Source organism: Leuresthes tenuis, unplaced genomic scaffold (assembly GCF_036924035.1).
Source record: "Leuresthes tenuis unplaced genomic scaffold, fLeuTen1.0.hap1 SCAF_16, whole genome shotgun sequence".
Classification (NCBI taxonomy): domain Eukaryota; kingdom Metazoa; phylum Chordata; class Actinopteri; order Atheriniformes; family Atherinopsidae; genus Leuresthes; species Leuresthes tenuis.
Genome location: NW_027325370.1, coordinates 1,560,073 through 1,583,501, shown reverse-complemented (window position 1 = coordinate 1,583,501; position 23,429 = coordinate 1,560,073). Strand labels below are relative to the sequence as shown.

The following is a 23,429-nucleotide window of genomic DNA, read 5'->3' as shown; positions in this document are numbered from 1 at the left end:
CAATCTCTGAGATGGTATGTATAGTTTCTCAAGATGGCATATCTTTGCATTCTAGTACTATAGTAAGGACCTTGGAGCTACTTTTGAGCAGGATCTGTCCTTTGACTCACATATAAAAGAGGCTTCTAGGACTGCTTTCTTTCACCTTTGTATCATTGCCAAAAGTAGGAACTTCATGCCTTCAGACAATAACATATTCTAGAAAACTCAAAGTTTTTGTCCCATATGGTCTAGCGGCTAGGATTCCTGGTTCTCACCCAGGCGGCCCGGGTTCAACTCCCGGTATGGGAATACTTATTTGCTATTCAGACCAAATGCTTGGTTGGAAGAAATAGGAAGCGTGTGCTCAAGACTGTCCTCGGCAACCAGTCCCTGCAGCCAATCTCTGAGATGGTATGTATAGTTTCTCAAGATGGCATATCTTTGCATTCTAGTACTATAGTAAGGACCTTGGAGCTACTTTTGAGCAGGATCTGTCCTTTGACTCACATATGAAAGAGGCTTGGATTCTGGTACTATAGTAAGGACCTTGGATGATGTATCAACAGGACCTGTCTTTTGACTCACATATAAAAGAGGCTTCTAGAACTGCCTTCTTTCACCTTTGTATCATTGCCAAAAGTAGGAACGTCATGCCTTCAGACAATAACATATTCTAGAAAACTCAAAGTTTTTGTCCCATATGGTCTAGCGGCTAGGATTCCTGGTTCTCACCCAGGCGGCCCGGGTTCAACTCCCGGTATGGGAATACTTATTTGGCATTCAGACCAAATGCTTGTTTGGAAGAAATAGGAAGCGTGTGCTCAAGACTGTCCTCGGCAACCAGTCCCTGCAGCCAATCTCTGAGATGGTATGTATAGTTTCTCAAGATGGCATATCTTTGCATTCTAGTACTATAGTAAGGACCTTGGAGCTACTTTTGAGCAGGATCTGTCCTTTGACTCACATATGAAAGAGGCTTGGATTCTGGTACTATAGTAAGGACCTTGGATGATGTATCAACAGGATCTGTCCTTTGACTCACATATAAAAGAGGCTTCGAGGACTGCATTCTTTCACCTTCATATAATTGCCGAAAGTAGGAACATCATGCCTTCAGACAACAACATATTCTAGAAAACTCAAGATTTTTGTCCCATATGGTCTAGCGGCTAGGATTCCTGGTTTTCACCCAGGCGGCCCGGGTTCAACTCCCGGTATGGGAATACTTATTTGGCATTCAGACCAAATGCTTGGTTGGAAGGTATGTGCTCAAGACTGTCCTCAGCAGCCAATCTCTGAGATGGTATGTATAGTTACTCATGATGGCATATCCTTGGATTCTGGTACTATAGTAAGGACCTTGGATGATGTATCAACAGGACCTGTCTTTTGACTCACATATAAAAGAGGCTTCTAGGACTGCCTTCTTTCACCTTCATATAATTGCCGAAAGTAGGAACATCCTGCCGTCAGACAACAACATATTCTAGAAAACTCAAGATTTTTGTCCCATATGGTCTAGCGGCTAGGATTCCTGGTTTTCACCCAGGCGGCCCGGGTTCAACTCCCGGTATGGGAATACTTATTTGGCATTCAGACCAAATGCTTGGTTGGAAGAAATAGGAAGCGTGTGCTCAAGACTGTCCTCGGCAACCAGTACCTGCAGCCAATTTCTGAGATGGTATGTAGATGGCATATCCTTGGATTCTGGTACTATAGTAAGGACCTTGGATGATGTATCAACAGGACCTGTCTTTTGACTCACATATAAAAGAGGCTTCGAGGACTGCATTCTTTCACCTTCATATAATTGCCGAAAGTAGGAACATCCTGCCGTCAGACAACAACATATTCTAGAAAACTCAAGATTTTTGTCCCATATGGTCTAGCGGCTAGGATTCCTGGTTTTCACCCAGGTGGCCCGGGTTCAACTCCCGGTATGGGAATACTTATTTGGCATTCAGACCAAATGCTTGGTTGGAAGGTATGTGCTCAAGACTGTCCTCAGCAGCCAATCTCTGAGATGGTATGTATAGTTTCTCAAGATGGCATATCTTTGGATTCTAGTACTATAGTAAGGACCTTGGAGCTACTTTTGACCAGGATCTGTCCTTTGACTCACATATAAAAGAGGCTTCGAGGACTGCATTCTTTCACCTTCATATAATTGCCGAAAGTAGGAACATCCTGCCGTCAGACAACAACATATTCTAGAAAACTCAAGATTTTTGTCCCATATGGTCTAGCGGCTAGGATTCCTGGTTTTCACCCAGGCGGCCCGGGTTCAACTCCCGGTATGGGAATACTTATTTGGCATTCAGACCAAATGCTTGGTTGGAAGAAATAGGAAGCGTGTGCTCAAGACTGTCCTCGGCAACCAGTACCTGCAGCCAATTTCTGAGATGGTATGTATAGTTACTCATGATGGCATATCCTTGGATTCTGGTACTATAGTAAGGACCTTGGATGATGTATCAACAGGACCTGTCTTTTGACTCACATATAAAAGAGGCTTCGAGGACTGCATTCTTTCACCTTCATATAATTGCCGAAAGTAGGAACATCCTGCCGTCAGACAACAACATATTCTAGAAAACTCAAGATTTTTGTCCCATATGGTCTAGCGGCTAGGATTCCTGGTTTTCACCCAGGCGGCCTGGGTTCAACTCCCGGTATGGGAATACTTATTTGGCATTCAGACCAAATGCTTGGTTGGAAGGTATGTGCTCAAGACTGTCCTCAGCAGCCAATCTCTGAGATGGTATGTATAGTTACTCATGATGGCATATCCTTGGATTCTGGTACTATAGTAAGGACCTTGGATGATGTATCAACAGGACCTGTCTTTTGACTCACATATAAAAGAGGCTTCTAGGACTGCCTTCTTTCACCTTCATATAATTGCCGAAAGTAGGAACATCCTGCCGTCAGACAACAACATATTCTAGAAAACTCAAGATTTTTGTCCCATATGGTCTAGCGGCTAGGATTCCTGGTTTTCACCCAGGCGGCCCGGGTTCAACTCCCGGTATGGGAATACTTATTTGGCATTCAGACCAAATGCTTGGTTGGAAGGTATGTGCTCAAGACTGTCCTCAGCAGCCAATCTCTGAGATGGTATGTATAGTTTCTCAAGATGGCATATCTTTGGATTCTAGTACTATAGTAAGGACCTTGGAGCTACTTTTGACCAGGATCTGTCCTTTGACTCACATATAAAAGAGGCTTCGAGGACTGCATTCTTTCACCTTCATATAATTGCCGAAAGTAGGAACATCCTGCCGTCAGACAACAACATATTCTAGAAAACTCAAGATTTTTGTCCCATATGGTCTAGCGGCTAGGATTCCTGGTTTTCACCCAGGTGGCCCGGGTTCAACTCCCGGTATGGGAATACTTATTTGGCATTCAGACCAAATGCTTGGTTGGAAGGTATGTGCTCAAGACTGTCCTCAGCAGCCAATCTCTGAGATGGTATGTATAGTTTCTCAAGATGGCATATCTTTGGATTCTAGTACTATAGTAAGGACCTTGGAGCTACTTTTGACCAGGATCTGTCCTTTGACTCACATATAAAAGAGGCTTCGAGGACTGCATTCTTTCACCTTCATATAATTGCCGAAAGTAGGAACATCCTGCCGTCAGACAACAACATATTCTAGAAAACTCAAGATTTTTGTCCCATATGGTCTAGCGGCTAGGATTCCTGGTTTTCACCCAGGCGGCCCGGGTTCAACTCCCGGTATGGGAATACTTATTTGGCATTCAGACCAAATGCTTGGTTGGAAGGTATGTGCTCAAGACTGTCCTCAGCAGCCAATCTCTGAGATGGTATGTATAGTTACTCATGATGGCATATCCTTGGATTCTGGTACTATAGTAAGGACCTTGGATGATGTATCAACAGGACCTGTCTTTTGACTCACATATAAAAGAGGCTTCGAGGACTGCATTCTTTCACCTTCATATAATTGCCGAAAGTAGGAACATCCTGCCGTCAGACAACAACATATTCTAGAAAACTCAAGATTTTTGTCCCATATGGTCTAGCGGCTAGGATTCCTGGTTTTCACCCAGGCGGCCCGGGTTCAACTCCCGGTATGGGAATACTTATTTGGCATTCAGACCAAATGCTTGGTTGGAAGGTATGTGCTCAAGACTGTCCTCAGCAGCCAATCTCTGAGATGGTATGTATAGTTACTCATGATGGCATATCCTTGGATTCTGGTACTATAGTAAGGACCTTGGATGATGTATCAACAGGACCTGTCTTTTGACTCACATATAAAAGAGGCTTCTAGGACTGCCTTCTTTCACCTTCATATAATTGCCGAAAGTAGGAACATCCTGCCGTCAGACAACAACATATTCTAGAAAACTCAAGATTTTTGTCCCATATGGTCTAGCGGCTAGGATTCCTGGTTTTCACCCAGGCGGCCCGGGTTCAACTCCCGGTATGGGAATACTTATTTGGCATTCAGACCAAATGCTTGTTTGGAAGGTATGTGCTCAAGACTGTCCTCAGCAGCCAATCTCTGAGATGGTATGTATAGTTACTCATGATGGCATATCCTTGGATTCTGGTACTATAGTAAGGACCTTGGATGATGTATCAACAGGACCTGTCTTTTGACTCACATATAAAAGAGGCTTCTAGAACTGCCTTCTTTCACCTTCATATAATTGCCGAAAGTAGGAACATCCTGCCGTCAGACAACAACAAATTCTAGAAAACTCAAGATTTTTGTCCCATATGGTCTAGCGGCTAGGATTCCTGGTTCTCACCCAGGCGGGCATGTCTTTGGATTCTAGTACTATAGTAAGGACCTTGGAGCTACTTTTGACCAGGATCTGTCCTTTGACTCACATATAAAAGAGGCTTCTAGGACTGCCTTCTTTCACCTTTGTATCATTGCCAAAAGTAGGAACATAGTAAGGAACCTTGGAGCTACTTTTGACCAGGATCTATCCTTTACTCACATATAAATCTCCTGGTATGGGAATACTTATTTGGCATTCAGACCAAATGCTTGGTTGGAAGAAATGGGAAGCGTGTGCTCCACAATGTTCTCAACAACCAGTCCAACAGCTCATCTCTGAGATGGTATGTATAGTTTCTCAAGATGGCATATCTTTGCATTCTAGTACTATAGTAAGGACCTTGGAGCTACTTTTGACCAGGATCTGTCCTTTGACTCACATATAAAAGAGGCTTCTAGGACTGCCTTTTTTCACCTTTGTATCATTGCCAAAAGTAGGAACATCCTGTCGTCAGACAACAACATATTCTAGAAAACTCAAGATTTTTGTCCCATATGGTCTAGCGGCTAGGATTCCTGGTTTTCACCCAGGCGGCCCGGGTTCAACTCCCGGTATGGGAATACTTATTTGGCATTCAGACTAAATGCTTGGTTGGAAGGTATGTGCTCAAGACTGTCCTCAGCAGCCAATCTCTGAGATGGTATGTATAGTTACTCATGATGGCATATCCTTGGATTCTGGTACTATAGTAAGGACGTTGGATGATGTATCAACAGGACCTGTCTTTTGACTCACATATAAAAGAGGCTTCTAGAACTGCCTTCTTTCACCTTCATATAATTGCCGAAAGTAGGAACATCCTGCCGTCAGACAACAACATATTCTAGAAAACTCAAGATTTCTGTCCCATATGGTCTAGCGGCTAGGATTCCTGGTTTTCACCCAGGCGGCCCGGGTTCAACTCCCGGTATGGGAATACTTATTTGGCATTCAGACCAAATGCTTGGTTGGAAGAAATGGGAAGCGTGTGCTCCACAATGTTCTCAACAACCAGTCCAACAGCTCATCTCTGAGATGGTATGTATAGTTTCTCAAGATGGCATATCTTTGCATTCTAGTACTATAGTAAGGACCTTGGAGCTACTTTTGACCAGGATCTGTCCTTTGACTCACATATAAAAGAGGCTTCTAGGACTGCCTTTTTTCACCTTTGTATCATTGCCAAAAGTAGGAACATCCTGCCGTCAGACAACAACATATTCTAGAAAACTCAAGATTTTTGTCCCATATGGTCTAGCGGCTAGGATTCCTGGTTTTCACCCAGGCGGCCCGGGTTCAACTCCCGGTATGGGAATACTTATTTGGCATTCAGACTAAATGCTTGGTTGGAAGGTATGTGCTCAAGACTGTCCTCAGCAGCCAATCTCTGAGATGGTATGTATAGTTACTCATGATGGCATATCCTTGGATTCTGGTACTATAGTAAGGACGTTGGATGATGTATCAACAGGACCTGTCTTTTGACTCACATATAAAAGAGGCTTCTAGAACTGCCTTCTTTCACCTTCATATAATTGCCGAAAGTAGGAACATCCTGCCTTCAGACAACAACAAATTCTAGAAAACTCAAGATTTTTGTCCCATATGGTCTAGCGGCTAGGATTCCTGGTTCTCACCCAGGCGGCCCGGGTTCAACTCCCGGTATGGGAATACTTATTTGGCATTCAGACCAAATGCTTGGTTGGAAGAAATAGGAAGCGTGTGCTCAAGACTGTCCTCGGCAACCAGTACCTGCAGCCAATTTCTGAGATGGTATGTATAGTTACTCATGATGGCATATCCTTGGATTCTGGTACTATAGTAAGGACCTTGGATGATGTATCAACAGGACCTGTCTTTTGACTCACATATAAAAGAGGCTTCGAGGACTGCATTCTTTCACCTTCATATAATTGCCGAAAGTAGGAACATCCTGCCGTCAGACAACAACATATTCTAGAAAACTCAAGATTTTTGTCCCATATGGTCTAGCGGCTAGGATTCCTGGTTTTCACCCAGGCGGCCTGGGTTCAACTCCCGGTATGGGAATACTTATTTGGCATTCAGACCAAATGCTTGGTTGGAAGGTATGTGCTCAAGACTGTCCTCAGCAGCCAATCTCTGAGATGGTATGTATAGTTACTCATGATGGCATATCCTTGGATTCTGGTACTATAGTAAGGACCTTGGATGATGTATCAACAGGACCTGTCTTTTGACTCACATATAAAAGAGGCTTCGAGGACTGCATTCTTTCACCTTCATATAATTGCCGAAAGTAGGAACATCCTGCCGTCAGACAACAACATATTCTAGAAAACTCAAGATTTTTGTCCCATATGGTCTAGCGGCTAGGATTCCTGGTTTTCACCCAGGCGGCCTGGGTTCAACTCCCGGTATGGGAATACTTATTTGGCATTCAGACCAAATGCTTGGTTGGAAGGTATGTGCTCAAGACTGTCCTCAGCAGCCAATCTCTGAGATGGTATGTATAGTTACTCATGATGGCATATCCTTGGATTCTGGTACTATAGTAAGGACCTTGGATGATGTATCAACAGGACCTGTCTTTTGACTCACATATAAAAGAGGCTTCGAGGACTGCATTCTTTCACCTTCATATAATTGCCGAAAGTAGGAACATCCTGCCGTCAGACAACAACATATTCTAGAAAACTCAAGATTTTTGTCCCATATGGTCTAGCGGCTAGGATTCCTGGTTCTCACCCAGGCGGGCATGTCTTTGGATTCTAGTACTATAGTAAGGACCTTGGAGCTACTTTTGACCAGGATCTGTCCTTTGACTCACATATAAAAGAGGCTTCTAGGACTGCCTTCTTTCACCTTTGTATCATTGCCAAAAGTAGGAACATAGTAAGGAACCTTGGAGCTACTTTTGACCAGGATCTATCCTTTACTCACATATAAATCTCCTGGTATGGGAATACTTATTTGGCATTCAGACCAAATGCTTGGTTGGAAGAAATGGGAAGCGTGTGCTCCACAATGTTCTCAACAACCAGTCCAACAGCTCATCTCTGAGATGGTATGTATAGTTTCTCAAGATGGCATATCTTTGCATTCTAGTACTATAGTAAGGACCTTGGAGCTACTTTTGACCAGGATCTGTCCTTTGACTCACATATAAAAGAGGCTTCTAGGACTGCCTTTTTTCACCTTTGTATCATTGCCAAAAGTAGGAACATCCTGCCGTCAGACAACAACATATTCTAGAAAACTCAAGATTTTTGTCCCATATGGTCTAGCGGCTAGGATTCCTGGTTTTCACCCAGGCGGCCCGGGTTCAACTCCCGGTATGGGAATACTTATTTGGCATTCAGACTAAATGCTTGGTTGGAAGGTATGTGCTCAAGACTGTCCTCAGCAGCCAATCTCTGAGATGGTATGTATAGTTACTCATGATGGCATATCCTTGGATTCTGGTACTATAGTAAGGACGTTGGATGATGTATCAACAGGACCTGTCTTTTGACTCACATATAAAAGAGGCTTCTAGAACTGCCTTCTTTCACCTTCATATAATTGCCGAAAGTAGGAACATCCTGCCGTCAGACAACAACAAATTCTAGAAAACTCAAGATTTTTGTCCCATATGTTCTAGCGGCTAGGATTCCTGGTTCTCACCCAGGCGGCCCGGGTTCAACTCCCGGTATGGGAATACTTATTTGGCATTCAGACCAAATGCTTGGTTGGAAGAAATAGGAAGCGTGTGCTCAAGACTGTCCTCGGCAACCAGTACCTGCAGCCAATTTCTGAGATGGTATGTATAGTTACTCATGATGGCATATCCTTGGATTCTGGTACTATAGTAAGGACCTTGGATGATGTATCAACAGGACCTGTCTTTTGACTCACATATAAAAGAGGCTTCGAGGACTGCATTCTTTCACCTTCATATAATTGCCGAAAGTAGGAACATCCTGCCGTCAGACAACAACATATTCTAGAAAACTCAAGATTTTTGTCCCATATGGTCTAGCGGCTAGGATTCCTGGTTTTCACCCAGGAGGCCTGGGTTCAACTCCTGGTATGGGAATACTTATTTGGCATTCAGACCAAATGCTTGGTTGGAAGAAATGGGAAGCGTGTGCTCCACAATGTTCTCAACAACCAGTCCAACAGCTCATCTCTGAGATGGTATGTATAGTTACTCATGATGGCATATCCTTGGATTCTGGTACTATAGTAAGGACCTTGGATGATGTATCAACAGGACCTGTCTTTTGACTCACATATAAAAGAGGCTTCGAGGACTGCATTCTTTCACCTTCATATAATTGCCGAAAGTAGGAACATCCTGCCGTCAGACAACAACATATTCTAGAAAACTCAAGATTTCTGTCCCATATGGTCTAGCGGCTAGGATTCCTGGTTTTCACCCAGGCGGCCCGGGTTCAACTCCCGGTATGGGAATACTTATTTGGCATTCAGACCAAATGCTTGGTTGGAAGGTATGTGCTCAAGACTGTCCTCAGCAGCCAATCTCTGAGATGGTATGTATAGTTTCTCAAGATGGCATGTCTTTGGATTCTAGTACTATAGTAAGGACCTTGGAGCTACTTTTGACCAGGATCTGTCCTTTGACTCACATATAAAAGAGGCTTCTAGGACTGCCTTCTTTCACCTTTGTATCATTGCCGAAAGTAGGAACATCCTGCCGTCAGACAACAACATATTCTAGAAAACTGAAGTATTTTGTCCCATATGGTCTAGCGGCTAGGATTCCTGGTTTTCACCCAGGTGGCCCGGGTTCAACTCCCGGTATGGGAATACTTATTTGGCATTCAGACCAAATGCTTGATTGGAAGAAATAGGAAGCGTGTGCTCAAGACTGTCCTCGGCAACCAGTCCCTGCAGCCAATCTCTGAGATGGTATGTATAGTTTCTCAAGATTCATCTTTGATAAGAAAGAGTTGATTATTTTAATATGTCAATGATGTGATATTTGACATGTGAGGTTTAACTGATTATGTTGTGAAAAATTCAGATATTAATGGCCTTTAATTCAGGATAAACTTAGTCCTTTAAATACTGCAGCCTGCAGGGGTGTCAGTGTGGCTTTAGACTGTTGTTAACCAGTACTTAAATGCAACAATCAATAGATCATTAAAGCTGCATACCCCGGGGTTGAGGAACAGGTTGAGGTTCTTGTGCAGCAGAGCTTGGTTCTCCTGGTTTCCCATGCAGAACTTCTGCAGGAACAGGTGAGTGTACCTGATGATCTCCTGCATCTTCACATCATTCTGCACACAGAAACAGAGACAACATAACTAAAAGCTCCACCGAGATTCAACAGTCAGGCTCAGATGATCTGTCCAGAATTAAACGATTATATAGATAATCAAGTAGTCTTTTGATTATTCCATCAATTAATCAAGTAATTGGATAAGAAATACTATTTAAAAGAGAAAAATGTATCTTATGAACCACATTTTAGCGAGTTAGGGCTGGGTGATATGAACAAAAAACATATTTATCTCCCAACATTCCTCCTCCTGATATTGATGACAGGACTACAGACCAGCATTAACATTAACAGCTTCCAGGCTGAAGCTGCTCTGATGGCACATTAAGGACAACGTGATAGCAGGGTAGTTAGCCACTATTTGTCCAACACAATAAACACAAGTTGTTTTTGGAAAAAAACAGAACTGAAAAAGTGCAGCCCAAGCCTAAGCCTCAGCTTCCTTCTGTTCTCTGCTAGCATCCTCCATCAAATCAAGCTGTAATAACGGTCCGTGTGAAACGAGGCGACCACTGATCAGAACATGTTGGTGCGAGTTAAACGAAGCATCGAAACAGATAATTAGCATCGAGGATTTTTAGTAATGGAGTTACTTGAGGAATCGTTTCAGCCCTGGTCTGCAGCCTCACCTTGTCGTAGGACACCTGCAGCAGGTCCAGCATGACTTTATGAGCGCCCATGTTCTTCAGCAACCTCTGCTGCTTCTTCCAAACTCCAGTCCCGCACATCCTATTCAGCCGCTCCAGGATCTACAGCAGACATGGAGGATAGCCGGGAGATCCAACACAGTTAAAGCAGTCAAATTACAGTATTTTGCTCTGGTGTGTTTGTCAAACTTTGAACTGACTGTACTTGGGGTGTTTAGTTTCTATTTTTAAACTCCCCCTTAAAAAAAACCCTCAAAAATGCTTTTCACTCGTATCTGAAAACCTAATTTAAGTGAATTCAACGAGAAACGTGTCTGTTTAAGATTTCTCCAAGCAGCCTAATTTCCATTTAAAGCCGTTAAAACTCTTCACTTTTACTTTTACTCACTTTTTACTGTATATGAAAATGTGAAAATATATGTTGGCTCCAGCATGGAGGCCCCATGGTCCCCAAGCTTCAGTACTGGGCTCCTATAGTTTACTGTGTTCATTCAGTGGAGGATATACAGCAAAAGTTCACTTCATATGCAGATGATCTGACTTTGTTTTGATGTGAAAACTGGACGTATATATGGTTTGTTACACGAAAAAGGGGTGTTTTGTGATCATGAAATTTCGATATTTAATTGGTTGTTCCTTACATAACATTTTTACAGTAATTCAACTGCTAAAAAGAGACAAAAAAAAAACAAAAATATGGCACCAATATATTGTTTTCCATTGATTTTAAGATAATATTTGATATTTAAATGCTTTTGGTCTCGATAATCAGTGAGAATCGTGTAGAGCTTTTCAACAATAAGAAAAAATTTTTAAATCTTTGGCAATCGCACAATAAATGTGATGAAATAAAACAACTTGATGCGTGAAAGAACCGGGTTTACTGCACATTTATGCATAATAATCAGGCAGATTGGGATTAATATGAATGTCAAACAAGGAAATTCAGGGAAAATAAGGCCTAAGGGCTGGCCGGGTCCAGCAGAGAAAGGTGCTGGCAGGGTGCCAATGTTTCACCAAAATGACTTTCAGATGCAGCAGCTTGGTTCCCACAAACAGGCTTTTCTTTGTTCTGATATTTCTGTCTGACGTGTCAGATTAGTGTTTTCTGATGATCAGGGCAACAGTTTCTGCCCTTACGATTGGTTGCCTGAAAAAAAGCGTCCATGAGGACACCAGCGCCTTTCTGAAAAGTTTATCCATCTGAGGTCGGGTCGCGGAGGCAGAAGATTCAAGAGCGAAACCCAGACATTAACCCAGTGACCCTCTGCAGCTCCTCCTGGGGGATCCCGAGGAGTTCCCAGGTCAGATGGGATATATAATCCCTCCAGTGAGTTCTGGTTCTGACCCGGGGCCTCCTCCCAGGAGGCATCCTAACCAGAGGAACCACCTCAGCTGAGTCCTTTCTATGTGGAGGAGCAGCAGCTCTACTCCGAGCTCCCTCCGTATGGTGGAGCTCCTCCCCCCGGATGATGGAGCTCCTCCCCCCGGATAGTGGAGCTCCTCCCCCTGGATGGTGGAGCTCCTCCCCCCGGATAGTGGAGCTCCTCCCCCCGGATAGTGGAGCTCCTCCCCCCGTATAGTGGAGCTCCTCCCCCTGGATAATGGAGTTCCTCCCTCTGGATGGTGGAGCTCCTCCCCTTTCTCTAAGGCTGAGCCCCGCCCCCCTCTCTCTCATCACAGAAGGAGTGGGAGTATGTTTGAGACTATCTAACCGCTTTCTGAACCACGCCCAGATGACAGATCCAGTTCTGTTTCATCTTCAGTTACCGTCCCCATACACATGAAAACATGAGCACTTTAATCTTTTCTTATCTGTTTATCTCAGATACAAAAACATGCATGAACGAAGAAGAGTTTTCTGAGTGTGAGGGAGAGCATGAACCGCTCCAGAGCAGCTGAAGGTCATGGCCTGAAGAAGCCGACAGAACCAGAGCTGTAACCCTGAGGTTCCCAAACCAGACGCCCTCCTCTCCCTGACTCTGAGGGTAAAGAGCTGGTCCGATGTTCCACGACCTGGAGAAAACCACTGCTGCTCCTGAATCTGAGGTTCAACACTTGGGTTCACAGACTTTCATGGAGCAGCACAAAGATGCAACAGAAGCACACACCGGCACCTTCTGGACACCTGCCTTCGACAGTAAAATAAGTAAAGATCCAGTTGAATTCAAGCATGGACAGTTCGTGTGATTTGCTGCCAAAACTTTTGATTGGAAGTAGGAATTAAGGCTGAGCTCATTCAGGAGATCATTTCAGCACACCAGCAACAGCTGAAAGGTTTGAAGTTACAATTAATCAGAGAGAAGGAGACGCTCTGATTGGCTGATTTCTCTACAAAAACAAGCCTGTGGATTTTCTATCATTCTCATTAGTTTGTAAATGTCTTTTTATCTTAATTTAAATGTTACATTAGGTCTTTTTTTTCTACTCTTTGTCTACAGCTGGAAGATTTGGTGGAAAAGTAATCACATGTAATCATTGTGAGCAGTGAAAACCACCTTAAACCAGAAGAGATTACAGCCCAACCCCTGATTGATTGACAGGTGATTTGTGGGAGGTTCCAGCTGAGAAACACCACAGAGAAGACGACCAGCGAACACACAGAAAATGAGTAAAAGCGGCAAAAACGGATGAGTTTTCTCACCTCTTTGACTTCCTGGTAGTTCTCGTTACCCTTCTCCAGCTTCTCCTTCTTAGGGGTAGAGACGTCTGATGCCCCCTACAGGATGCAGAGGGTAAGACAGCACATGCAGGTCTCTCTATCGCACCACATTATGCTCACAAATGTTTCCATGAAACAGCTGGCAGAAAGTTAGTTGCTTCTGAATATTTAAAAAACAGAGGCTAAGGAGGATTGGTCAGCCAAATCAGCCCCCCCCCCCCCAAAGTTTAGAATAAGTAGCCAATTTGTTTTTTAAATAATTTCCAGGGAAATCACAAACTCCAAAACAGTAAAGATAGCACAGAAAACATCTTTTGACAAAGAAACCATTTAACAGATGACATACGGTTCAAAACCGACTTCAACTTCATGAGGGTTTTAAATCTAACTTTTACTTCTTAAAATATGAGATTCGAAATGTTTATGATATATAAGTGAAGAAATAAAGACTAAACTGTCTAAGTCTAGCTGTAGATATGAAGCTATGACTCAGTAACTCCTTTAGTTGCTGCAGGAACCGTGGATTCTCAGTCATGGTGGTCCTACAAGCTGACTGGGGGCAGCAGAACTTCTTCTTCTTGGTTCTTAAAGATGGCTTCTTCAGTTTTAAAACTACTTGGTGGGAAGAATCAGCGGATGAGAAGCTGGCAGTTCAACGAGTTGGGGCTGGGACATATGGCCAAAAAGAAATATCTCCTCTAAAATCCCTGTATGAAGGTTAAATTCAACCCCATGATGCATCAGTGACTCCAGTATGATTCAGAGATACCTTCGTTGTTCTTGACTAAGGTTTCGGAACCACATAAAGAGCCTTTTTCTGGCTGAAATCACTCTGAAAAGTCTGTTTATGGCTGGTTGGAGTCATCTGCTTCAGGGCTGCTTCATCTGACCTTTTATTTGGTTTTGTTTGACGTCTTCTTTGTGAAATCCAGCCACGCCCAGATGACAAACGTGAGCACTTTAATCTTCTCTTATCTCAGATACAAAAACATGGGTGGGGGAGCATGGTTGGGCGGTGTTAAGAGATGCTGGGAGAAGCATAAATCCAAAGAAAATGACACCCGAGACGCATCGAGTGCATTCGGTACGTCGCCCACCCCTCTGACCCGCCACTTATAAGCTGACACTTCCCATAAACTTTAGAACTGAAGAAGCCGTCTGAATTGTTCTGAAAGTCCAGTTGCCCTTATTGAAGCTCTTAAATATCGTGTAAACCAGCAGCCGCTAACACACCAACGGATGTTTTAACATCACTCTGATTATCATGCTAACCTGCAACTCGATCCCAGCCGGGTTAGTGCTTGTTTTTAATGTTTCTGGTGGAATATTAAAGGCATATTTGAAACATTTTGCCTTCATTTAACATAAAAAAAACAAGAGGACAGAGAGAAGAAGGCACAGCATGCAACACAATCCCACTCCAGATATGAACCCAGGACCCTGATCCAGCTGAGACACCAGCAAACCCAACACCAACATCAAAGGAGTTCAAAAACCAGGATGGAAGAGCTCGGGAAATATATTTGTTTGCTTTCAGTAGTTTAGTTTCATGTGTGGCTTTCTAAGTCTGTCCTATAATAAGAATACATGGAAATTAACTACTTGTGAAACATTCTGGTAGAACTAAAGCTCTATGCTGATGATGCTGTACTTTCTACCGCCTCTTTATTGGTTTTAATATATCCGATCACATTAGCTTCTCCAGGAACATGACGATATAACGTCCCAAAGCACGTCGGTTGATTGTGGAGAATAAAAACCCATCAACTCAACAGTAAAATGCTCCTGAAACAGCAGCACATGTCTGGCTGCGGTAACCTTCATCAGATATGCTAAAGGTGACTGCATTAATTCAGACATTGGTCAGTTTGGCCTTCATGTTCTTCACAGCTTCAGAGAGACAGAGATGCACGAGTTACACTCCACAAGCTGCTGGATTCATGATTTAAACCATAACTTTGTCTAAATCTGGCTTCCCGTGTTCTCTGAAATCTCAAAACTTTCTTCAGCTTTGCAAACTTCGCGTCAGTTTTAAAAATGAGGTTGGCCGTAACCATGTTGCTGCTCCCTACCTCTACTTTGTCCTTCTTGTCTTTCTTGTCCTTCTTGCCGTCTCCTACCCCAGAGCTCTTCTTCTCCACCCACAGCTCAGACTTCTCCACCAGCGTCCTGAGGCGATCCAGGTCCGCCTTAATCAGCTTGTAGTTCTCCACATCCTGAGCTGAGATCAGCAGCTGGACCTGCAACAGACAGAGATGATGGAGACCTTCAGGTAAGTTTAAACATGTTTTCATGTGGCTGAAAACTAATAATTTATTATAGTAAGTTTTAGTCAAAAACAACGAATAAATGGTGTGGTTCTAAAGGTACACCGGGGTTCTGCTCTTATCTAGACCATTTTCAGTGCCCATAGGTCATCCTCATCCTCTGCGTCCTCTGGAGTCCCACAGGGGTCCATATTGGGTCCACTCTTCTTCTGTTTTACATATTCCTCATTATCAAAAAATAGATTTTCTCTCTTCTTTCACTTTTATGGAGACAACTCATAACTACGCCTTCCTCTGAGATCTGGGGAGTCCCCCAGGGGTCCATATTGGGTCCACTCTTATTATCAAAAAATAGATTTTATCTCTTCTTTCACTTTTATGTAGACGACTCATAACTACGCCTTCCTCTGAGATCTGGGGAGTCTCCAAAGGTTCCCTGAGCAGGTCAAAGTCTGGCTGGGGAATAATTTCCTCTGATTCAACGGTGACCAAACAGAAGTGGTTATTTTTGGCTCTTCCAAACCCGGGAACACCCCCACAACCAACCGGGATAATCTCACCTCATATCTCAAACCCTGTGATGGGAATCTTGGTGCTTTTCTCCTCTGGTCAAAAACACTTTTACAAGCTTAGAATCATCAGTAAAGTAAAACCCTCGCTGTCATGTCACACTTTGGAGAAACTAACTGACGCCTTTACAACATCACAGCTGGATAATTGCAGCTTCCTCGACCTCAGTGCCTTCCCGTCCCTGTTATCACGCCTCAAGATGGTCCAGAATGCAGCGGTGAGACTGTTAATAGCTACAGTGTGGTCAGTGCGTTTCTGTTCACCTGTTTGAAGGTGTGCAGCACTTCCTGTCTCTGGCTGAAGTGTCTGAAGAGCAGCTGTAGCGCTCCGGACACCAGAGGAGGATATTCGTGCATCGTGAGGTGGATCAGCACCCGCATGAACATTCGACCGCCTTCATCGTCCACCTCCAAGATGTTGTTCCCCTTCCTGCACACACAACACCTCACACTACTCTTTATCTCCATTAAAGTCATCTTTAAACATGGTCCGGTGAACTTAGCCATCTGTACGTACCCGACTCCAAACATGGCTTCTGCCTGCTCTCCAATGTGCTGCAGGTTGATGTTGGCTGAGGAGGGACAAAGAGGTTAAAGGTCAAACGACAGGTCAGAATCATGATATTTTCTTCTGTAAACACCCTGAAAAGACAGATTCCAGAGTTCATCGTGATTCTACCTGTTGTCTCCGTGTCGACTGGGACATCTGGCAGCATTAAAAGAGGCAACAACACAGTTTTACCAGACGCAGGTTAGGACCACACACGTGGAAAGGTAAACCCAAAATTTACTTTGATCAAATCTATATTAAATTGAGTTTTATTTGACCAACAGCGTTTTTTAGGATGTAAAAGACAGAGATAAGAGACATGGTGAGGCATTGTGAAAAAAGGCAAATAAAACTTCCTTTTTAGTTGATGTAGTGAGATAAAAGACTTGAAGAGGATTAACTACTGAAGCTCTGAGCTTTTCTTTAAATTCATGTGAAGAAAACAAATTAGCTGTAAAATCATTCAGACGATATTTGTTTCACGGAGACATGGCTGCAGGAACAACCCTGTGCTCAGCTTTAAGTCTATATGGACAGACAGAGACTGCAGACAGACTGCAGGCAGACTGCAGACAGAGACAGCAGACAGAGACTGCAAACAGAGACTGCAGACAGAGACTGCAGACAGAGACTGCAGACACGAGACTGCAGACAGAGACTGCAGACAGAGACTGCAGACAGAGACTGCAGACAGAGACTGCAGGCAGACTGCAGGCAGACTGCAGACAGAGACAGCAGACAGAGACTGCAGACACGAGACTGCAAACAGATTGCAGAGAGACTGCAGACAGAGACTGCAGACAGACTGCAAACAGACTGCAGATAGAGACTGCAGACAGAGACTGCAGACAGACTGCAGACAGAGACTGCAGGCAGAATGCAGACAGACTGCAGACAGACTGCAGACAGAGACTGCAGGCAGAGATGGCAGACAGACTGCAGACAGAGACTGCAGACAGACTGCAGACAGAGACAGCAGACAGAGACTGCAGACACGAGACTGCAAACAGATTGCAGAGAGACTGCAGACAGAGACTGCAGACAGACTGCAAACAGACTGCAGATAGAGACTGCAGACAGAGACTGCAGACAGAGACTGCAGACAGACTGCAGACAGAGACTGCAGGCAGAATGCAGACAGACTGCAGACAGACTGCAGACAGAGACTGCAGGCAGAGATGGCAGACAGACTGCAGACAGAGACTGCAGACAGACTGCAGACAGAGACTGCAGACAGACTGCAGACAGAGACTGCAGGCAGACTGCAGACAGATACATCCAGTGCCTTGCACAGTGACAATTTGAAATGTGGACGCACTGAGGAGCGACATTTTGGTTGAAAATGACCTTTATCAGCTGGTCGCCCCACATGACTTCATGGGGCTGATGCCACAGGGTGGGGTGTAGGTACTGTGTGTGCTGACACAGAATTTACAATGAATAATTTGTTCCTTGAATTTTATTTTTAAAATAAGTTTAACTATCTTAATTTTAATTGAGGTTTTTGTTCTATCTATACATCTAAAAGACTATTTACGGGTTTGTTGATCAAATCTCTATGATGGCTGAAATGGATCAAACAAAAAGAAGCCGCCTGAACAGGGACTTGAACCCTGGACCCTCAGATTAAAAGTCTGATGCTCTACCGACTGAGCTATCCAGGCTCTGGCGAGACATAACAACAGACCCAAGTCGGGGAGCCGCCTCAAACAGCTCCGGAAATATATTTAAATCCCACTCAGCTGGTTGTTAGATCAGCAGAACATTTAAGGAGAAAACTTAAATCAAATGGCAGTTAAAGCTTTCTCTGGCTTTGTTTGTACCTTGCTCCATGTTGGTGGTGGCGTCAGCGTCAGCCATGGGATAAACATCTACAAACTCCTTCTTAAAGACGGACAGCAGGAAGGAGATACGGTAGTCCAGACGAACGTTCAGGATGAACTGATGAAGAGGAACGAAGAGTGAAGGTCAGTCTTATTGTTGCCGCCACAGATGGTTTTAGAGATGGTCGATAGGACGGAAGACAAAATATCTCTAACATCTGTGATTGGATTCTTTTAGGTTTCTTCAGTAGATACCATGTTAGCTTTATCTTATTCTTATTTGTCTGTTTTCTGGCTGTCAATATTTAATGTGCAACTTTGTCAAAAAGCTTTCATTTTAGGTGTAAAAGTGTCACCGTATTGAACTGGGTAACACTGAGCAGGTTTATTACGTAAAGTACCTGTAATATCTCCAGTATCTTCAGTTTGGTATCCATCACTGTCAGATCCATCTTCTCAATACTGTCTTTACTGGCTCTCTGTCCATCAAGTGAAAGCCCCGCCCCCAAAGCCGCCCCCCTGACACCAGCACCTCCAAATAAGGACTGTTTCCGGTTGAGGACCATGGTGGACATCATCTGACCCATCCCATGTATGGAGCGCTTCACATTCTTCCCTTCAAACGAAGACGAACAAAGGACTGTGAGTTATCAACCCGACAGGGCTCGTAATAATTCAAGTGAATATAAACATCAGTGTTTCTGTGAGTTTGGGTTAATGATGAGCAGAACAAAGAGTACCTGGTCCTTCATCTTGGAACATGAGGCCTGGGTGTCCTGGGTTGGGTCGACAGTCTATGATGCCCAGCAGAGTTCTGGTGAGTCTGAGAAGCTCAAAGAAACTGTAGAAACCAAAGTAGATCAAATGTCGTGCCAAACTCACGACCTGCAGGGAGAAATCAGAGGAAATGATCCCCGGTGAAAAGAGGAAGAGGATGAAGGATGCTGTAAGAGGAGGGAGGAAGCAGACCTCATATGTGAGCTTGTTTTTCTCCTCATTATGGAAAGGCAGCTCATCGTTCAGGACGTTGTTGAGATATTCCTCCATGAACACCATAGAGTTGGCAAAACGGTTCTTCTTGTTGTCTCTGCTGTCGTCCATGTTGGAGTCATAACTGAGGATGATGCACAACAGGACTAATCAACTCCAGAAGATTAAAGAAATTAACCTGAATAAAGCAGTTCGGTCAAACTCTTCCATCCCAAAACTAAAGCCATACGCAGATGATGCTATACTTTACACATAAAGTGATCTCTCCTCCTTTAAACATGAACTTTGTTGAAAATCTGATCTGGAAAAGACTTGAACCTTGGAGCCTCAGAGTGAGAGTCTAACACTTCAACATCTGAGCTACCAGAACTCTATTAAATGGTCGATAAAAGTCATCCTGCTTCATCAAAACTGTTAAACACTCACATTTCCACCAATAAATCCTGAACTTTCGTGTCCAGGAACTGTCCAAGAAAAAACATCTGCCCTCAACCAGCTAATATCTGCATTTTATTCTGTATTCCAAAACACTTAGACAGCAACCTAAAACTTTGATAGGAATGAATCATCTATCACAGGGACATTCTGTACAAAGACAAACTAGCTAGCTCTACTTTCTCAACTTCTATGAACTAGGAAACTATCCAGGGATTTATTGAATTAGCAGGAAAAAGAGGTAATTGGCAAATCTTTCAACTTTGTCTCAATCTAAAGGTCTTACCAAAACTTAATGTGGGTTAAAGCTACAGACCCTTTTCCATAGAAGAAACTATGTAAAACTACTTAGGTGAGGCTTTACGCTACATGTGCAGATAGATCCTGCGTTATACTTTCCACTGGAATTTATGGAACTCAAAAAGGACACCATGACCACACTGGGAGTTGAACCCTGGACCCTCAGATTAAAAACCTAAAGCTATCCTGACTGAGCTACCAAACTCAGAGGAAGAAAACAAAACCAAACCTCTTCTCTGCATGTCTTAAATTCATTTGTCTGTATGGGTCATTATCTGTAGCTTTAACAATCAAACTATGTAGCTTTCACACAAATACTTATTGTTGTGGCTCCAAACCTGGTCTGGTTTCATGTTCTGCTGTTTCCACAATTTTATTATGCTGTAGTTTTAACTTCCCTCAAACAATCATAACATGTTCGGTTTTAAAGTGGGAAAAAGGGAACAGAAATGCAGAAAAAGGGATAAAACAACCACGCTTCCACATGCCGATAACTACTCTGCAGCCTTTATTGTGCAGCGACCCCACTTTATTAAATGTGCATCTCCACAGATAAATGGAAATGCTAACAGTTGTCATGAACCGGGCAGAATATTACTGCAGTATTAGAATCCACCAACTCTTTAATGGAGATGGAGGTGGGGATCTCCGTCCAGAGGCGGGCGAACTTGACCGGGGTCACCAGCTCCTGAGGGTCTCGGTCTACGTGGGCGTGGAGCATGAGGCGGCAGAAAGACGCCCGCAGGTCAAAGGGCAGCGTCTCGTCCATCATGCAGAGGAAGATGAGCTCCACGTCCAGCTGCTTGGAGATATCGTCTATGGCCAGGTACTGACGGTCCAGACACATGCGGGCAAAGAGCTTCAGCTGGTACCTGAGGACGTCCACAGCAGCAGAAAGACTCATAAAACACTGCTGGGTTCTCATGTGATATCTGTGGAGGATCTGTGTGGGCGCACCTGTAGTAGGTGAGGACGTTCTCATCGTGAGCATTTCCTTGTCTCGCCTCCTGAGCCAGCTGCCTGATGCTCTTCTCCTGTCTTTCATCGGTTTTGTCCGTCCACATCAACCACACCTTGAACAGGAGAACAACATGAACGCTGACGTAGGACAGTAGAACAGAACAGGGTGAACAGGTTGGAAGAACCGTAAATGAACTGTACTCGTATTCAAGTCCCTGATGTTAGCTACAAAGAGCTGAATGGAACGGCTCCATCTACTTGAATGCTCTTGCAAAGGCTTCTGTCCCAACTGGGTCCCTCCGTTGGTCCCAGGATTGTCGTCTAGCAGCTCCTACACCACGCCTAAGACAATCCAAACTCTGTTCATGTGTCGTCCCACGATGGTGGAATGACCTACCGAGCGCTACCAGAACAGGGGCGTCCCTGTCTATCTTCAAGAAGCTCCTGAAAACCCAGCTCTTCAGAGAGCATCTCCTATCCCAGCACTTACCTTGTACTTCCCTCCCCCCTCTATCTCTGCACTTTATCTTTCTGCTCTTCCTTCTATGCCTGCACCCTATCTCTACTCTGTCCCCTCTGACAGAGTCGGACTCCTGGGTTCCTTCTATGTAGCTTATTGTTAGCTTTTTATAAAGCTGTTATATCTTCATTTGTAAGTCGCTTTGGATAAAAGCGCCTGATAAATACAGAAACAGAAGCAATGGAACCTCAAGTTTGACTCCAGCTTTTAGTTCCAATATTCCAGTGGTACCTCATAATAATTCAATTGAATATTATTGACTGTCTGTAGAAACTTAATAATAGCTGCTAATAACTAAACATATCTGCAACAGAAGTTTGCGTCATAGCAAGAAATCTAAATTATTCTTTGTATGTAGATTCTGTTTACAAAGATCAGATCAGAATACAGAAAACATCCTGAGTGCGTTTCTGTTGTCCACTTTATACTAGCCTGGCACAGTGATCACACCCTGACATGTCAGTTATTAATGTCTGCCTTCATGTAGTCCAGCAATACGCAGACAGGCCCACCTCATCCTCGTCTTCGAAGTCGTTCATTCCCAAGTACTCTCCCTGAACGGCACCTGGGTGCGCATCCTTTGGCATACGGCGCCTAGAGGCAAAATAACATCACAAACAACTATTTTAATGCGTCATTTAAAATCAGAAGTTACACAAATATAAGTCTATGATTACTCTGTTTAACCTGCATGCTGCCCCCTACTGGAAGTGAAGTGAAACTAAGATTCTGGGGCAAAAATACAAAATCTGATTTAAAAATGTGTTCATATGTGTATAAACAGCAATCCGCTTTTGTGACTTACTGTGTGTCATTTATACATGTTTTAAGCTTTTGGCATGTTGTACGCTGATCAAATAACGTGTTCGGGTTAGGGTAGAGTCTGGTGGAGGATACAGTCTGGTAGAGGGTTAGGGTAGAGTCTGGTAGAAGGTTAGGGTACAGTCTGGTAGAGGGTTAGGGTACAGTCTGGTGGAGGTTTAGGGTACAGTCTGGTGGAGGTTTAGGGTACAGTCTGGTGGAGGTTTAGGGTACAGTCTGGTGGAGGGTTAGGGTACAGTCTGGTGGAGGTTTAGGGTACAGTCTGGTGGAGGTTTAGGGTACAGTCTGGTGGAGGTTTAGGGTACAGTCTGGTAGAGGTTTAGGGTACAGTCTGGTAGAGGATTAGGGTACAGTCTGGTAGAGGTTTAGGGTACAGTCTGGTAGAGGGTTAGGGTACAGTCTGGTAGAGGGTTAGGGTACAGTCTGGTAGAGGGTTAGGGTACAGTCTGGTAGAGGGTTAGGGTACAGTCTGGTAGAGGTTTAGGGTACAGTCTGGTAGAGGTTTAGGGTACAGTCTGGTAGAGGGTTAGGGTACAGTCTGGTAGAGGTTTAGGGTACAGTCTGGTAGAGGGTTAGGGTACAGTCTGGTAGAGGTTTAGGGTACAGTCTGGTAGAGGTTTAGGGTACAGTCTGGTAGAGGATTAGGGTACAGTCAGGTAGAGGGTTAGGGTACAGTCTGGTAGAGGTTTAGGGTACAGTCTGGTAGAGGTTTAGGGTACAGTCTGGTAGAGGTTTAGGGTACAGTCTGGTAGAGGGTTAGGGTACAGTCTGGTAGAGGTTTAGGGTACAGTCTGGTAGAGGGTTAGGGTACAGTCTGGTAGAGGTTTAGGGTACAG

At 43.9% G+C, this 23,429-nt stretch overlaps 1 protein-coding gene and 24 non-coding genes across 25 annotated transcripts in view; 23 read left to right on the top strand and 2 right to left on the bottom strand.

Moving 5' to 3' along the window:
- The window catches only part of itpr3 (inositol 1,4,5-trisphosphate receptor, type 3), an 85,130-nt gene that overhangs the window by 25,746 nt on the left and 35,955 nt on the right, over window positions 1–23,429 (bottom strand). The window contains exons 18-30 of the mRNA XM_072367048.1: window positions 22,284–22,365; window positions 21,249–21,364; window positions 20,912–21,163; window positions 19,536–19,680; window positions 19,307–19,451; window positions 18,968–19,182; window positions 18,567–18,684; window positions 16,711–16,768; window positions 16,458–16,623; window positions 15,430–15,597; window positions 13,340–13,414; window positions 10,678–10,797; window positions 9,924–10,046 (exon numbers count right to left, since the gene is read on the bottom strand). Of these exons, the coding sequence (XP_072223149.1) occupies window positions 9,924–10,046; window positions 10,678–10,797; window positions 13,340–13,414; window positions 15,430–15,597; window positions 16,458–16,623; window positions 16,711–16,768; window positions 18,567–18,684; window positions 18,968–19,182; window positions 19,307–19,451; window positions 19,536–19,680; window positions 20,912–21,163; window positions 21,249–21,364; window positions 22,284–22,365 (1,783 nt within the window). The remainder of the gene's footprint in view (window positions 1–9,923; window positions 10,047–10,677; window positions 10,798–13,339; window positions 13,415–15,429; window positions 15,598–16,457; window positions 16,624–16,710; window positions 16,769–18,566; window positions 18,685–18,967; window positions 19,183–19,306; window positions 19,452–19,535; window positions 19,681–20,911; window positions 21,164–21,248; window positions 21,365–22,283; window positions 22,366–23,429) is intronic.
- Window positions 220–291, top strand: trnae-cuc (transfer RNA glutamic acid (anticodon CUC)). The gene has a single exon. It is a non-coding gene; the product is annotated as a tRNA-Glu (tRNA).
- On the top strand, window positions 677–748 carry trnae-cuc (transfer RNA glutamic acid (anticodon CUC)). The gene has a single exon. It is a non-coding gene; the product is annotated as a tRNA-Glu (tRNA).
- trnae-uuc (transfer RNA glutamic acid (anticodon UUC)) lies at window positions 1,134–1,205 on the top strand. The gene has a single exon. It is a non-coding gene; the product is annotated as a tRNA-Glu (tRNA).
- trnae-uuc (transfer RNA glutamic acid (anticodon UUC)) lies at window positions 1,490–1,561 on the top strand. Its single transcript has one exon. It is a non-coding gene; the product is annotated as a tRNA-Glu (tRNA).
- trnae-uuc (transfer RNA glutamic acid (anticodon UUC)) lies at window positions 1,857–1,928 on the top strand. The gene has a single exon. It is a non-coding gene; the product is annotated as a tRNA-Glu (tRNA).
- Window positions 2,214–2,285, top strand: trnae-uuc (transfer RNA glutamic acid (anticodon UUC)). Its single transcript has one exon. It is a non-coding gene; the product is annotated as a tRNA-Glu (tRNA).
- On the top strand, window positions 2,592–2,663 carry trnae-uuc (transfer RNA glutamic acid (anticodon UUC)). Its single transcript has one exon. It is a non-coding gene; the product is annotated as a tRNA-Glu (tRNA).
- Window positions 2,948–3,019, top strand: trnae-uuc (transfer RNA glutamic acid (anticodon UUC)). The gene has a single exon. It is a non-coding gene; the product is annotated as a tRNA-Glu (tRNA).
- Window positions 3,305–3,376, top strand: trnae-uuc (transfer RNA glutamic acid (anticodon UUC)). The gene has a single exon. It is a non-coding gene; the product is annotated as a tRNA-Glu (tRNA).
- On the top strand, window positions 3,662–3,733 carry trnae-uuc (transfer RNA glutamic acid (anticodon UUC)). The gene has a single exon. It is a non-coding gene; the product is annotated as a tRNA-Glu (tRNA).
- On the top strand, window positions 4,018–4,089 carry trnae-uuc (transfer RNA glutamic acid (anticodon UUC)). Its single transcript has one exon. It is a non-coding gene; the product is annotated as a tRNA-Glu (tRNA).
- trnae-uuc (transfer RNA glutamic acid (anticodon UUC)) lies at window positions 4,374–4,445 on the top strand. Its single transcript has one exon. It is a non-coding gene; the product is annotated as a tRNA-Glu (tRNA).
- On the top strand, window positions 5,292–5,363 carry trnae-uuc (transfer RNA glutamic acid (anticodon UUC)). Its single transcript has one exon. It is a non-coding gene; the product is annotated as a tRNA-Glu (tRNA).
- trnae-uuc (transfer RNA glutamic acid (anticodon UUC)) lies at window positions 5,648–5,719 on the top strand. The gene has a single exon. It is a non-coding gene; the product is annotated as a tRNA-Glu (tRNA).
- Window positions 6,026–6,097, top strand: trnae-uuc (transfer RNA glutamic acid (anticodon UUC)). The gene has a single exon. It is a non-coding gene; the product is annotated as a tRNA-Glu (tRNA).
- On the top strand, window positions 6,382–6,453 carry trnae-cuc (transfer RNA glutamic acid (anticodon CUC)). The gene has a single exon. It is a non-coding gene; the product is annotated as a tRNA-Glu (tRNA).
- Window positions 6,760–6,831, top strand: trnae-uuc (transfer RNA glutamic acid (anticodon UUC)). The gene has a single exon. It is a non-coding gene; the product is annotated as a tRNA-Glu (tRNA).
- On the top strand, window positions 7,116–7,187 carry trnae-uuc (transfer RNA glutamic acid (anticodon UUC)). The gene has a single exon. It is a non-coding gene; the product is annotated as a tRNA-Glu (tRNA).
- trnae-uuc (transfer RNA glutamic acid (anticodon UUC)) lies at window positions 8,034–8,105 on the top strand. The gene has a single exon. It is a non-coding gene; the product is annotated as a tRNA-Glu (tRNA).
- trnae-cuc (transfer RNA glutamic acid (anticodon CUC)) lies at window positions 8,390–8,461 on the top strand. The gene has a single exon. It is a non-coding gene; the product is annotated as a tRNA-Glu (tRNA).
- trnae-uuc (transfer RNA glutamic acid (anticodon UUC)) lies at window positions 8,768–8,839 on the top strand. The gene has a single exon. It is a non-coding gene; the product is annotated as a tRNA-Glu (tRNA).
- On the top strand, window positions 9,145–9,216 carry trnae-uuc (transfer RNA glutamic acid (anticodon UUC)). The gene has a single exon. It is a non-coding gene; the product is annotated as a tRNA-Glu (tRNA).
- Window positions 9,502–9,573, top strand: trnae-uuc (transfer RNA glutamic acid (anticodon UUC)). Its single transcript has one exon. It is a non-coding gene; the product is annotated as a tRNA-Glu (tRNA).
- trnak-uuu (transfer RNA lysine (anticodon UUU)) lies at window positions 18,335–18,407 on the bottom strand. The gene has a single exon. It is a non-coding gene; the product is annotated as a tRNA-Lys (tRNA).